We start from the raw sequence: 12,510 nt of genomic DNA on the forward strand, positions 1-12,510 counted from the left end.
CCAAAGAGAAAGGAAAAATTGAAATCGCATCATATGACCCCTTTAACTCAAATTAGAGTGTTTCTACTTTTATTAGTAATAAAAATGCTTTGACTCTAAGATTTGCTTTTTTGTGGTAGATTTGTGCTAAACTTGTGGTCGATTTTTGTTTTTGTGGTAGATAAAAATGGCTCTGATTGTGAAAATAAATCACATGTTGTAGTGTAACTACTTCAAAAAACAGCAGCTTGACAACTTTTAAACACGTATTACACAGGCTATTTTTGTTTCTACTGTAACTTTAAGACATCTATTTGTATATAGTACACAGAGAAATATTCCCAGAAATCAACTGGTTAAATGTTTTTAAACTGATTCATTTATATGAATCATTCAAATGACCTGACTCACTGAAATGAATCAAACTTCCCAGTTCAACATGATGAGAGAGTTTAGAAGAGTGAGTTTGATTATTGGAGGCATGAATGAATGAATGATCCTATTAAAGGGACGGTTCACCCAAAAATGAAAATTATCCTATGACTTACCCTCAAGCCATCTTAGGTGTATATGTCTTTCTTCTTTGAGATGAGTGCATTCTGAGTTATATTAAGAAATGTCCTGGCTCTTCCAAGCTTTACAATGGCACTGAATGGTGGTTGAGATTTTGAAGCCAAAAAAAGTGCAAAAGTACAATGTAAAACTATCGGCTTATGTTGAATGAAATCAATACATTTGATCAATCAATACATCTTTTTCAGATAAAAGGCTACTTTTTCCCTAACAAATATCACTGTAACAAGACAAAACACTGTTTTCACACTGCATTGCATGCTCAACTTTACATGCCCGGTAAACTTAAGTAATAATCAAACATGCTCTGGGAAGTATCTGCCCAGAAATTATTTTGAAAATCTTTTATTTTTTCCTGTATATGAATCATACAACTTATTCACTAAAATGAGTCAAACGTCCCAGTGCAACATTATGAGAGCGTTCAGAAGAACGTGTTTGATTATCGACTAATGCCTTTGCATTGTAAACTCTAGAGTACATCTGCATAGTAGATTGAACTCTTATTTCCACTGAGCCAGAAAAGATCCAGTTATTTTATGATGTGAAATTAATCACTCGTACACTTTAGATAAATAACAAAAATAAACAGACCAATAACCACCCAGCACATAATCAAATAATAAAATCCTGCACTTCTCTGCTATATATTTACTTTACAGTTTTAATTTAGACTAAATAGTCATTTCGAATAGGTAATAATCCAGCCGCCACCTCTTTAGACTAGGACTGAATGAGATTGAAGTGCTCAGTAACATCTGCAAATTCAAGAAGTTCTGATCTCATTAAAAGGCTGAAATGGGAAGATTCTCCTCTATGCCCTCAAGTCAAACATGACCCCGGCAGCTAATGAGTACTGTCTGCCAGGACCGAGCATCAACGCCTCTACATCCATTGTTATTTTCTGACTGCTGAATTAGATATCCCTGCCGAGGGTGAATGCAGATTGCCCCCTTGTGCAAAAACCATCATTAAGCATTCTTTTCAGCTGCATATTAGTTCTCTCGTCAAAGGAGATGCAATTAATCAACCTTCTTTGTCAGGCGCCTCAACGGTCACGATAAAGTGCAGTACGAAATTGTCTGGGGCGTTTCTTTAATGGTTCCGCTGCGCAGGACTTGGCAGGATTGTAAGCCTCTAATTGAAAGCGTGCGGGCCGGGCTCCAGACATGTTGTGGAAAGGGTTTGGATTTTGACTTATGCTCGGCAGGACCTGATCTTTGGCGGCTCCTGAGCAATCTCGGGAAGTTTAGTCTGTGTTTGAGTAACAGTGTGACTGCTGCTCGGTCCCGGCAGGTGGACGCGTGGCAGAGAGGGCAAGGTTTATCAAAGCTGATTTTGTGCTTGCACAAGATATTTGAGTCATTGGAGGCGGTCAGCTTATGAAGTTCACTTTCTCTTTTGAACAAATGAATCTCGGGCTACAGAAAAAAAACAGAAAACAGAAAAAAACAGCTCAATTACTGGGAATCAGGCGCACATTAAAACTGGTGCTTCTAATAAGAAAGAACATAAGAACAATGAAAAAAGTGGTGGGGCACGTTATAAACTTCATCAGTCTGGCTTATGCATATTAGGTAGCTGATGTAATGTTTGCCCAGTAATTGTAATTTACTGATGGTAATCAGATTGCCAGAATTAATTGATTTGGAGGAAAGCACTCAAATTGTGTGACTCATATGTTCAATGAAGTGCAACAGTTGCTGCCCACTGTTAAAGTCACCTTGTAAAATGAAATAAAATAAAATAATAAAATAATCATTTCAATCAGTTTTCCATAGATGAATATACTGAAAAATTGCTCAAAGATAAATCAAATCAAAGACTATCAAAGCCTAATGTTCAAAAGTTTGAGGCCGGTAAAATTTTTAATTTTGCCATTACTTCAGTCTTCAGTGTCACATAATCCTTCAGAAATCATTCTAATATGCTGATTTGCTGTTCAACAAATATGTATTATTATATAATTATTATTATAACAGCATTAGAAATCGAATAGCATTAGAATTAGAAATCTTTTGTAACATTATAAATGTCTTCACTGTCACTTTTGATCAATTGAATGCATCCTTTCTTAATAAAAGCAATAATTTCTTTAAAAGAAATCAAAACCCCCTGAAATGTTACTGACCTCAAGCTTTTCAATGTATATTTTAAAGTGTATGTATAGTGTACAAGTAGTTTGAGAATGATTCGATTACGTTATTCGCAATCCTTCATGATGGGAGTGATTCTCGGAATGTTGGATCTTTCCCTTCATTAATCATGGGTAGCGTAGACCTTCACTTGGAACTGCACAGCTAAACACAATTTTAAAAAGTAAGTTATTGAGATATAAAATAGAAATAAAGCATAATGATGGCTTCAACAGAAGCATCGATTAAAAACCTCAAGAGCTCACTGTAGTGTTAAAAATCAATTCCACTATGGAAAAAAATAAATGGGATTTTTGTCAAGCAAATGGGCCAAGCAAAACAAAAGCTCTCAAAATATTATAATTATTGCACCAAAAAATGAAGGATATGATTTATAAAATGTCTAAATGGTTGCTACTGGATGCCTTCCTTGTCAATTTTTAGCCAGAATGATGTGCAAAGTGGACCACATTTTATGTTGACAGTCAAAAGTCTGGGTGCGTGAGACTAGATCTGTGTGTTCTGAATGCTTCAGTAATTCCGGCTGATCTTTCACACTCATTAAGCAAGTGTTAAAACACACGGATAAGTACTTTTATACCTCTGAATGACATATTCTCAATCCAATTTCTTCCAATCCAGATCGGAATGAGTCACGCAACACCATAAATCACCCAGTCCATCTAGACGTATGACTACTGGACCAAGGACAAAGTAAGGATAATTTACTAACATTAGGACAGGGCTGATCATTCACATCTCATGCAGGAGCTCGGTGCCGGTCCCAGGTGTGCCGTAAGAGGCTATATTTAAAGCTCGCCTCCTTCCCCAGCGGCCTGAGCGGGCCCTTGTGTTACAAGCACATAAAAAGCATGTTGACTCACTGTAATAAACTAATGCAAATTGTGCAGCGGCGTGAAGGATTGCACAATAAAGATCCATACATCACTGCGCACGGAGGTCTGGCAGCTGCACACAGCCCACACGCGCAATGCGCCGCCCGCTAATTTACCACTAATTTACCGTGAAGCATAAAAGTTGTTATTTTTTCATTAACTATACTTTCGGCCAAAAACGATTCCCATCTCTCGTCCATCTCTGACCGCCGAGACGCTCTCATGAACAAAAGTTTGCTCAGAGCAACAACAAACATTTGCCTTTGCGTTTGTGCATCGACTGTGACAATTGGAGCTGATATATCCTTAGGAAATGTCAGTGGATTCAATCAAAATGCTTCCATCGGCAAATATGTATTATTATATAATTATTATTATAACAGCATTAGAAATCGAATAGCATTAGAATTAGAAATCTTTGTAACATTATAAATGTCTTCACTGTCACTTTTGATCAATTGAATGCATCCTTTCTTAATAAAAGCAATAATTTCTTTAAAAGAAATCAAAACCCCCTGAAATGTTACTGACCTCAAGCTTTTCAATGTATATTTTAAAGTGTATGTATAGTGTACAAGTAGTTTGAGAATGATTCGATTACGTTATTCGCAATCCTTCATGATGGGAGTGATTCTCGGAATGTTGGATCTTTCCCTTCATTAATCATGGGTAGCGTAGACCTTCACTTGGAACTGCACAGCTAAACACAATTTTAAAAAGTAAGTTATTGAGATATAAAATAGAAATAAAGCATAATGATGGCTTCAACAGAAGCATCGATTAAAAACCTCAAGAGCTCACTGTAGTGTTAAAAATCAATTCCACTATGGAAAAAAATAAATGGGATTTTTGTCAAGCAAATGGGCCAAGCAAAACAAAAGCTCTCAAAATATTATAATTATTGCACCAAAAAATGAAGGATATGATTTATAAAATGTCTAAATGGTTGCTACTGGATGCCTTCCTTGTCAATTTTTAGCCAGAATGATGTGCAAAGTGGACCACATTTTATGTTGACAGTCAAAAGTCTGGGTGCGTGAGACTAGATCTGTGTGTTCTGAATGCTTCAGTAATTCCGGCTGATCTTTCACACTCATTAAGCAAGTGTTAAAACACACGGATAAGTACTTTTATACCTCTGAATGACATATTCTCAATCCAATTTCTTCCAATCCAGATCGGAATGAGTCACGCAACACCATAAATCACCCAGTCCATCTAGACGTATGACTACTGGACCAAGGACAAAGTAAGGATAATTTACTAACATTAGGACAGGGCTGATCATTCACATCTCATGCAGGAGCTCGGTGCCGGTCCCAGGTGTGCCGTAAGAGGCTATATTTAAAGCTCGCCTCCTTCCCCAGCGGCCTGAGCGGGCCCTTGTGTTACAAGCACATAAAAAGCATGTTGACTCACTGTAATAAACTAATGCAAATTGAGCAGCGGCGTGAAGGATTGCACAATAAAGATCCATACATCACTGCGCACGGAGGTCTGGCAGCTGCACACAGCCCACACGCACAATGCGCCGCCCGCTAATTTACCACTAATTTACCGTGAAGCATAAAAGTTGTTATTTTTTCATTAACTATACTTTCGGCCAAAAACGATTCCCATCTCTCGTCCATCTCTGACCGCCGAGACGCTCTCATGAACAAAAGTTTGCTCAGAGCAACAACAAACATTTGCCTTTGCGTTTGTGCATCGACTGTGACAATTGGAGCTGATATATCCTTAGGAAATGTCAGTGGATTCAATCAAAATGCTTCCATCGGAATCTGGAAGGGGGTGAAATTTAAAAAGAGAGAGTGAGACGGACAGAAAGATGCATCCGTGGCTCAATGCTCCAGAGATGTTTATGAACTCTGTGCAGTCGTGAGCCGTTTTATAGCGGAGAGAAACTTGTGGCGGTGCATGAGGGTTTTTTTAAGCAGCAGCACTGTCACACATGGCTCATCCATTTCAGACAGTCACTGCACCCCATCAGTACTCCAAAGGGTCTAGTGTCATGCCACACGGCCCCTGAATATCTGATCTCGGCCCCTGGCTCCTGCACGCCTCTCTGCTCCGCTCTCTTTTATTTATGTTTGCTGCGACTGGTCTGAATGTACTCTTCAGGGTAACAGAAATAGAAGTGCAAGGCCAGCAAAATGGTGTTGACCTCTTGTTCTCGGGGCTCCGGGAAGCCAAAACTTCTTCAATGTGAAGTGAGATTTAAGGAAGCCCTTTTGAATTGTCTAGCCCACCGCAGACAGGTCTTTTGACCCATAAAGAAGCAAAGGCACTTCAGGGGGCCTGAACTCTTGCTGTGTCTCATCAAAAAGAGGCCAAATTCAGCTTTCAGACAGAACTACAAAACAGAAAGCAGTCATGGTGCTAAATAAAACAGTTTTAAGACTCAATGCGAACAAGAGACACTAAATATTGATTAAGAACAAACTTTGGGACTTTAGGAGACAATTTTTTTGTTCTTTTGAAGGATGAAATACCTGTTTGCTGGGTCAAACATAGATTTTATGGGCAAATACAACAGCAGGTAAAGTCTACACTGGACGTGCTGTATGTTTTTGATTTACTAGAAAGTTCATAAGAGTTATTCATTTGGGAACCGGACTACATTTATGGGGTTAGATTTGTTGCTTATTTACAAACAAATCATCACAAACACAACTCTGCCTGGCATTCATTTGTGGATTACAATCATTTATGATTCAGTAAAAAGAATCAGCACAAAAGAGTCATTCACTCAGGAATCAGACTATACAGTTTGTGCTATGTAAAATAACTGTTTCATAAGAGTCATTCATTTAGGAAATAGGACACAGTATATTTTTGAATTATTACCTAAAAAAACAGTAATTTGCACAGAAATCAGACTACAATGGTCACTCCGTATGATTTGACTGATACACTAATAAGTGTTGTACTATATGGTTTTGATTCACTAAAAAGAAATGGCTTTAAAAAAAAAGAACAGTGTTGGGGAAAGTTACTTTTAAAAGTAATGCATTACAATATTGCGTTACTCCCTAAAAAAGTAACCAATTACGTTACTTAGTTACTTTTTATGGAAAGTAATGCGTTATATTACTTTTGCGTTACTTTCGCGTTACTTTTTAAATATAAGCAGGACTTGATTGTTTTTAATATAAGAAGTTCTATTTATAGCAAATATAAAAGCCCTTTCACACCAAAAAGTGTAATGAATAAACCTCAGGCTGAAGCAAAAGTAAATTCACATCTGTACAGTAGAACGCAGAAGAAGAAAGTTCAACACTCTTCAGCAATAAAAAAGAAGATTCACATCTCATGCAGGAGCTCGGTGCCGGTCCCAGGTGTGCCGTAAGAGGCTATATTTAAAGCTCGCCTCCTTCCCCAGCGGCCTGAGCGGGCCCTTGTGTTACAAGCACATAAAAAGCATGTTGACTCACTGTAATAAACTAATGCAAATTGTGCAGCGGCGTGAAGGATTGCACAATAAAGATCCATACATCACTGCGCACGGAGGTCTGGCAGCTGCACACAGCCCACACGCGCAATGCGCCGCCCGCTAATTTACCACTAATTTACCGTGAAGCATAAAAGTTGTTATTTTTTCATTAACTATACTTTCGGCCAAAAACGATTCCCATCTCTCGTCCATCTCTGACCGCCGAGACGCTCTCATGAACAAAAGTTTGCTCAGAGCAACAACAAACATTTGCCTTTGCGTTTGTGCATCGACTGTGACAATTGGAGCTGATATATCCTTAGGAAATGTCAGTGGATTCAATCAAAATGCTTCCATCGGAATCTGGAAGGGGGTGAAATTTAAAAAGAGAGAGTGAGACGGACAGAAAGATGCATCCGTGGCTCAATGCTCCAGAGATGTTTATGAACTCTGTGCAGTCGTGAGCCGTTTTATAGCGGAGAGAAACTTGTGGCGGTGCATGAGGGTTTTTTTAAGCAGCAGCACTGTCACACATGGCTCATCCATTTCAGACAGTCACTGCACCCCATCAGTACTCCAAAGGGTCTAGTGTCATGACACACGGCCCCTGAATATCTGATCTCGGCCCCCGGCTCCTGCACGCCTCTCTGCTCCGCTCTCTTTTATTTATGTTTGCTGCGACTGGTCTGAATGTATTCTTCAGGGTAACAGAAATAGAAGTGCAAGGCCAGCAAAATGGTGTTGACCTCTTGTTCTCGGGGCTCCGGGAAGCCAAAACTTCTTCAATGTGAAGTGAGATTTAAGGAAGCCCTTTTGAATTGTCTAGCCCACCGCAGACAGGTCTTTTGACCCATAAAGAAGCAAAGGCACTTCAGGGGGCCTGAACTCTTGCTGTGTCTCATCAAAAAGAGGCCAAATTCAGCTTTCAGACAGAACTACAAAACAGAAAGCAGTCATGGTGCTAAATAAAACAGTTTTAAGACTCAATGCGAACAAGAGACACTAAATATTGATTAAGAACAAACTTTGGGACTTTAGGAGACAATTTTTTTGTTCTTTTGAAGGATGAAATACCTGTTTGCTGGGTCAAACATAGATTTTATGGGCAAATACAACAGCAGGTAAAGTCTACACTGGACGTGCTGTATGTTTTTGATTTACTAGAAAGTTCATAAGAGTTGTCACACATGGCTCATCCATTTCAGACAGTCACTGCACCCCATCAGTACTCCAAAGGGTCTAGTGTCATGCCACACGGCCCCTGAATATCTGATCTCGGCCCCTGGCTCCTGCACGCCTCTCTGCTCCGCTCTCTTTTATTTATGTTTGCTGCGACTGGTCTGAATGTACTCTTCAGGGTAACAGAAATAGAAGTGCAAGGCCAGCAAAATGGTGTTGACCTCTTGTTCTCGGGGCTCCGGGAAGCCAAAACTTCTTCAATGTGAAGTGAGATTTAAGGAAGCCCTTTTGAATTGTCTAGCCCACCGCAGACAGGTCTTTTGACCCATAAAGAAGCAAAGGCACTTCAGGGGGCCTGAACTCTTGCTGTGTCTCATCAAAAAGAGGCCAAATTCAGCTTTCAGACAGAACTACAAAACAGAAAGCAGTCATGGTGCTAAATAAAACAGTTTTAAGACTCAATGCGAACAAGAGACACTAAATATTGATTAAGAACAAACTTTGGGACTTTAGGAGACAATTTTTTTGTTCTTTTGAAGGATGAAATACCTGTATGCTGGGTCAAACATAGATTTTATGGGCAAATACAACAGCAGGTAAAGTCTACACTGGACGTGCTGTATGTTTTTGATTTACTAGAAAGTTCATAAGAGTTATTCATTTGGGAACCGGACTACATTTATGGGGTTAGATTTGTTGCTTATTTACAAACAAATCATCACAAACACAACTCTGCCTGGCATTCATTTGTGGATTACAATCATTTATGATTCAGTAAAAAGAATCAGCACAAAAGAGTCATTCACTCAGGAATCAGACTATACAGTTTGTGCTATGTAAAATAACTGTTTCATAAGAGTCATTCATTTAGGAAATAGGACACAGTATATTTTTGAATTATTACCTAAAAAAACAGTAATTTGCACAGAAATCAGACTACAATGGTCACTCCGTATGATTTGACTGATACACTAATAAGTGTTGTACTATATGGTTTTGATTCACTAAAAAGAAATGGCTTTAAAAAAAAAGAACAGTGTTGGGGAAAGTTACTTTTAAAAGTAATGCATTACAATATTGCGTTACTCCCTAAAAAAGTAACCAATTACGTTACTTAGTTACTTTTTATGGAAAGTAATGCGTTATATTACTTTTGCGTTACTTTCGCGTTACTTTTTAAATATAAGCAGGACTTGATTGTTTTTAATATAAGAAGTTATATTTAAAAACAGTAATTTGCACAGAAATCAGACTACAATGGTCACTCCGTATGATTTGACTGATACACTAATAAGTGTTGTACTATATGGTTTTGATTCACTAAAAAGAAATGGCTTTAAAAAAAAAGAATCATTAGTTTGGAAAGCAGACTACAGAGTTTCACTATGATTTTAATTCACTTAAAAGAATTGGCTCATAAGAATCATTTGTTCAGGAATCAGACTATATTTGTCATGCTGTATGTTTTTGATTCACTAAAAAATAACTGGGTCAAAAGAATCATTTGTTTGGGAATTGGAGATTTATTTATTCGGGAATCAGACTCTCAGTTTGTGCTACGTTTTTTGAATCACTAAAAAGAAGTTTCATGATCATATTTGCTGTATGATTTCAATTCCCTTACAAGAGTCAATTGTTCAGGGTTGAGACTATATTCATGCTTTATATTTTTGATTGATTCACCAAAAAGTAATGCTTCATGAGTATAATTTGTTCAGGAATCCGATTACATTGGTTGTACTGTATGTCTTTCATTTGGTTAAAACAAATATGTATTATATTCACTAAAAATAACCACTTCATAAGAGTCATTAATTCGGTAATCACACTACACTGACCGCTCTGTATGTTCACTATTCACTAAAATGAATCAGGTCATAAGAATGATTAATCCAAGAATTGTACTACAATTGTTCTGCTGTATGTTTTTGATTAACTAAAAAAAAGAACCAGTTCATAAAAGTCACTAAGTAATGACAGATACTGTATTTTCATTGTTTCATTTAAAGGGATAGATCACTCAATAATGACAATTCTGTCATCATTCCCACTCCTTCATGTCATTCCAAACCTGTATGAACTACTGTTAAACATAAAATAAGATATATTGAAAAATATGGGTAAACAAACAGTTGACAGTTGCCATTGACTTCCATTGTATTTTTTTTTCTATACTATGGAAGTCAATGGCTACCGTCAACTGTTTGATTACTCACATTCTTCAAAACATCATTTTTGGATGAACTATCCCTTTAAGATTGGAAGGCAAAAGTTTGGTCCATTGTTTTTATGATATTTTTAGAGGACAAAATGTAGTCAAGGTACAGATTTGAAGCAGCTTCCTCGACATGCACATGTGAACATCTTTGCTGATCTTACCTGTACTCTACTGACTGGGTCCTTCTTGATCCACTTGATGACAGTCTCATAAACCAGCTCCTCGGCCTTGGTGTTCAGGCTGTCATTGGACAGGTAGTTAATCAGGTCTTCTTTGGAGATGCTGAGGATCTCGTCTTGTCCCGCCACATCGGGGAAGTTCTGCAGGGCGAAGGCCTTGGCCATGTTGTGGAGCTCCGTGCAGCACATGGCCTCGGCCATGGCCAGAACCCCCAGGCAGTTTGCTGCAGTCAGCTGCTTTTCTGAAGAAGAGAACAAGAGGCACTCACATCAATAAAAGATCACAACACTGAGGGGATGAGGCTCTAGCAAAGCTATCTGTGCTGTATATCTGGGAGGCTCCAGAGAAGGGACCCTGCTTAAGGTGCTCCGGAGACAAACAACAGAACAAATCAATTGAGCTCAGAGCAGCAGGTTGGGATGCTGTCCTGGTTTTTAACAAGGTAAGGAGTCTTTTTGTAAGTGGAGAGCCCTATTTTACACTGCAAGAGCTGAATAAGAGTCTGACACCATCTAAGAATCTAACCCTGGGTTGACAGTCTGAGTGGTTTCTTAAGAGACTCTTTTAATTAAATAAATTACATTTGAAAATATATCCAATTAGAACAGTTATTTTATATTGTAATAATATCACAATATTACTGTTTTTATTGTATTTTTTGATTAAGAAAAATGCATCTTTGGTGAGCATAAGAGATTTCTTTCAAATAATAATATATATATTAAAAATTAGTCTAGGCTTTTGAATGGTAGTATATATAATATCTTTAAATTATGTTTATTTGTGAGATAATATGATGTTATTAGCACAAAACATTGTTAATAAATTAAAATGACAAAAAATAAAAAAGGAAAAATATAAAAAGTTCTATAAATGTACACATTTAAAAATATTACAAAATATTTTTTTAAAAATGATATAAAAAAAAAAAGTTATATACAAATTTGAAATAACCAAAAAAAAAAAAAAACCTGTAACTGACATTGAAACTCATGCTTGCTGCAATGCAAAATGCTCATCTCTGACAACCCATCGACCAAAATCCAATCAGCAAATACCTCCAAGACTGCAAACAACAAGGACTGAACGGCTAAATCACTCTAAATCACTGATCCAGATTAACATAATAAATGTGGACCGCATGAAACCCCCGTGACATCGGCAGGTCTTACGCAACCCAATTTGTCGCCAATATAAAACAGAAGAGTACAAACTGTTGTAAAAATGGTTGAGTGAGCGCCTGGTGGAGGCAGATGGGCTTTTATTATGTCTGGGTCTTTGAAAGCTGGCCTGCAGCGTGCCATCGCCAATAAGCCAAACAGGCCACTCGTCTTCTTCCACTCTCGGAGGAAGGAAAAATGACTTTTTTAGGTGAGGTTTGTGCCAGAGGCTGTAAATGGCATGCCGCAGACAGACCGCAGAGCGAGGCTTATGCCCGATGCTGGCATGAGTTTACAGACACGCTCTGAGTCAACGGTGCTGTGTGTGGCATTACAAACAGCAGCGCTCACCACGAACACATGGGCTACACCTCGCTACCAATAGAATTTCAGCTGCTCTAACCTCTTTTTCTTAAACCTATTTTTAAAACATGCTGTGGTAATATGCGGTCCCTGAATTCCCAGACTGTGTGCTGTGAAGTTCGGCATTGAAATATATTTCCAAACCTGTGTTCCCCTTATTTCAACACACCCTCAGTTGACTTAATCAATTGTTTTGTACTTCAGCAATCAGATTTTTTGCCCAAAGGTACAAACCAATCCTCAACCTGATGTTTCTGAATGCATTACATTTGTTTGGGTCTTACAAGCACTTGCAAACATATGGAGCACTTCTGCAGACTCGAAAGAAACAAATCAATAGCTTTTGTTGGTATCCCTTTACTGCCTGATCAACTGACCTTTTAAACCAGAAGTT

The 12,510-nt window shown here is 38.1% G+C and overlaps 1 protein-coding gene across 1 annotated transcript in view; it reads right to left on the reverse strand.

Moving 5' to 3' along the window:
• Positions 1-10,840, reverse strand: part of LOC107750075 (kelch-like protein 29) — a 79,583-nt gene extending 68,743 nt beyond the window's left edge. Inside the window, exon 1 of the mRNA XM_016565338.1 lies at positions 10,575-10,840. Coding sequence (XP_016420824.1) covers positions 10,575-10,793 — 219 coding nt within the window. The 5' untranslated portion in view covers positions 10,794-10,840. The remainder of the gene's footprint in view (positions 1-10,574) is intronic.
• Between the last annotated feature and the right edge of the window lie 1,670 nt (positions 10,841-12,510).

The sequence above is a fragment of the Sinocyclocheilus rhinocerous genome, unplaced genomic scaffold (genome assembly GCF_001515625.1).
Source record: "Sinocyclocheilus rhinocerous isolate Xijiao unplaced genomic scaffold, SAMN03320098_v1.1 scaffold272, whole genome shotgun sequence".
NCBI classification, from domain to species: domain Eukaryota; kingdom Metazoa; phylum Chordata; class Actinopteri; order Cypriniformes; family Cyprinidae; genus Sinocyclocheilus; species Sinocyclocheilus rhinocerous.